The sequence below is a fragment of the Propithecus coquereli genome, unplaced genomic scaffold (assembly GCF_000956105.1).
Source record: "Propithecus coquereli isolate 6110/MARCELLA unplaced genomic scaffold, Pcoq_1.0 Scaffold208, whole genome shotgun sequence".
Lineage (NCBI taxonomy): Eukaryota > Metazoa > Chordata > Mammalia > Primates > Indriidae > Propithecus > Propithecus coquereli.
Window position 1 is genome coordinate 720,595 of NW_012145856.1, and position 1,737 is coordinate 722,331.

The 1,737-nt window shown below is 49.5% G+C and overlaps 1 protein-coding gene across 1 annotated transcript in view; it reads right to left on the bottom strand.

The window, feature by feature from the left end:
• The window catches only part of SMYD1 (SET and MYND domain containing 1), a 72,296-nt gene that overhangs the window by 32,700 nt on the left and 37,859 nt on the right, over positions 1-1,737 (bottom strand). The window contains exon 9 of the mRNA XM_012644190.1: positions 1,453-1,621. Coding sequence (XP_012499644.1) covers positions 1,453-1,621 — 169 coding nt within the window. The remainder of the gene's footprint in view (positions 1-1,452; positions 1,622-1,737) is intronic.

The window sequence follows — 1,737 nt, forward strand, 5'->3', positions numbered from 1 at the left end:
GGCCATGACCTGCATGGGCTGGTTGTTCAGGGCAGCCTCGCGCATCTTGTGGTACATGAACTCGTTCTGGCGGAACATGCGCAGCTCCATCTCTGTCTGCACCCGCATGGCCTGTGGGACACAAGTACAACAAACATGTTGGTCTCTGACCCACCTTGGGGTAAATGACACCCAGTCACCGAGATTCAAATCTATCCCTTCAGAAGACACACACGCAGCACGCGTGCACAGGCACACACACGCTGGGGGCCTAATATCCTGGCAGTGGGCGCGGTTTGCTGGAGAGAGAGAGTTGGACCCTTGGAGAGCAGCTGCAGGGATAGTTCTCTCCAGAGAATGTTTGTTCTAAGGAACTGTCCACTGGGGACCTGGATTTGAACCCTGGCTCCTGCACTTACTGGTTGTGGGACCTCAGGGAAGTGACTTAACCGTTTTAGCTCTCAGTTTTCTTTGTACCTCACAGTGGCTTAGGAAGATTACAGTGTGTGACACACAGAAAGGCCCTCACTCCCTCATACATCCATTCAAGAAATATTTGTCAAGGGCCAGGCATTGTTCAGGGGCTGAGGATACGGCAGTGAAGAAGATCGAGAAAGACTCTGCCTTTGACAAGCTCAGTACACCAGACATAAAGCTAGCTACCCCCACTCGTCTGCCCCTCACTTGGTCATGCTGTCAGCTTTGAGACTGATATATTATACACATTTCAGGGATTTGGAAACTGGGGACCTGAGAACTAAAAGGACATCCATATCTGAGGTCACACAAGTCCTAAATGTCATCATTCTGTAATACATTTTATGACAGCAAAGTCTATCTGCTACACTGTCTGAGGACAGTCTTGTCGCTCTCAAATAAACCAGCGCTTCAAAGCACGAAGGCTACCAGCAGTGCCATTTGCTAGGTGCTGTTCTAAGTGTTTTTCACATATTAACTCATCACAATCTCACCACAACCATATCGTTTCCCCGCATTTTACAGATGAGGAGCCTGAGGCCCATACATTCAATATATGTGCAAAGTCACACAGCTAGGAAGCAGTGACACTGGAACTCAGTCTTGGTGGTCTAATTCCAGAGCCTGCGATCCCAAGCTCCACTCTGTGTAGACCAGAATACTCCCTAACTAGGTGGCTGCACACAGACACATACACATCATTGTTTAGGTTTTCTCAGTCCAGGCTTGGGGCATCATGATACAACAGATTCAGGGTTCAAGTCTCAGCTTTGCCATTAACTCATGATATGACTATGGACATATGAGTCCCCTTCCCTGAGCCTCAGTGTCCTCATACGTGAAAAAAAGGAGAGTGGACTAAAGCGTTTCTGACTTCCCTGCTGGTCTAGCTGCAATCTATAGACTTCCCTGAAGTAGAGTCCACCTGAACTCAGACTCTCATCCTCAGAGAGCTCAGATCTGGCAGGGAGCACCCAGCCCCGAGATGCTACTTGCCTCTAAGTCTTTGGTGATGGGGTGGGACGGTCCGTGTGTCACCAGGAGAATGGCATAGGCTTTGCAGATCATCCCACGCCCCGCCTCAATGTTACCAGCATGCCAGTTGGTCAGCCCTGCCCGCATCACGACCATGCCCAGTTGGGCATTGTTGGGGTGGTAGAGCTTCCTGTAGGGCATAGCAAACAATCACACAGAGCATCATCGCAGCCAGACTTACATCTATCTGCAAATAATCTGACAACTTATAAAGTGCCCTTGTTCATTAAGTCCATCTGCTCCTCC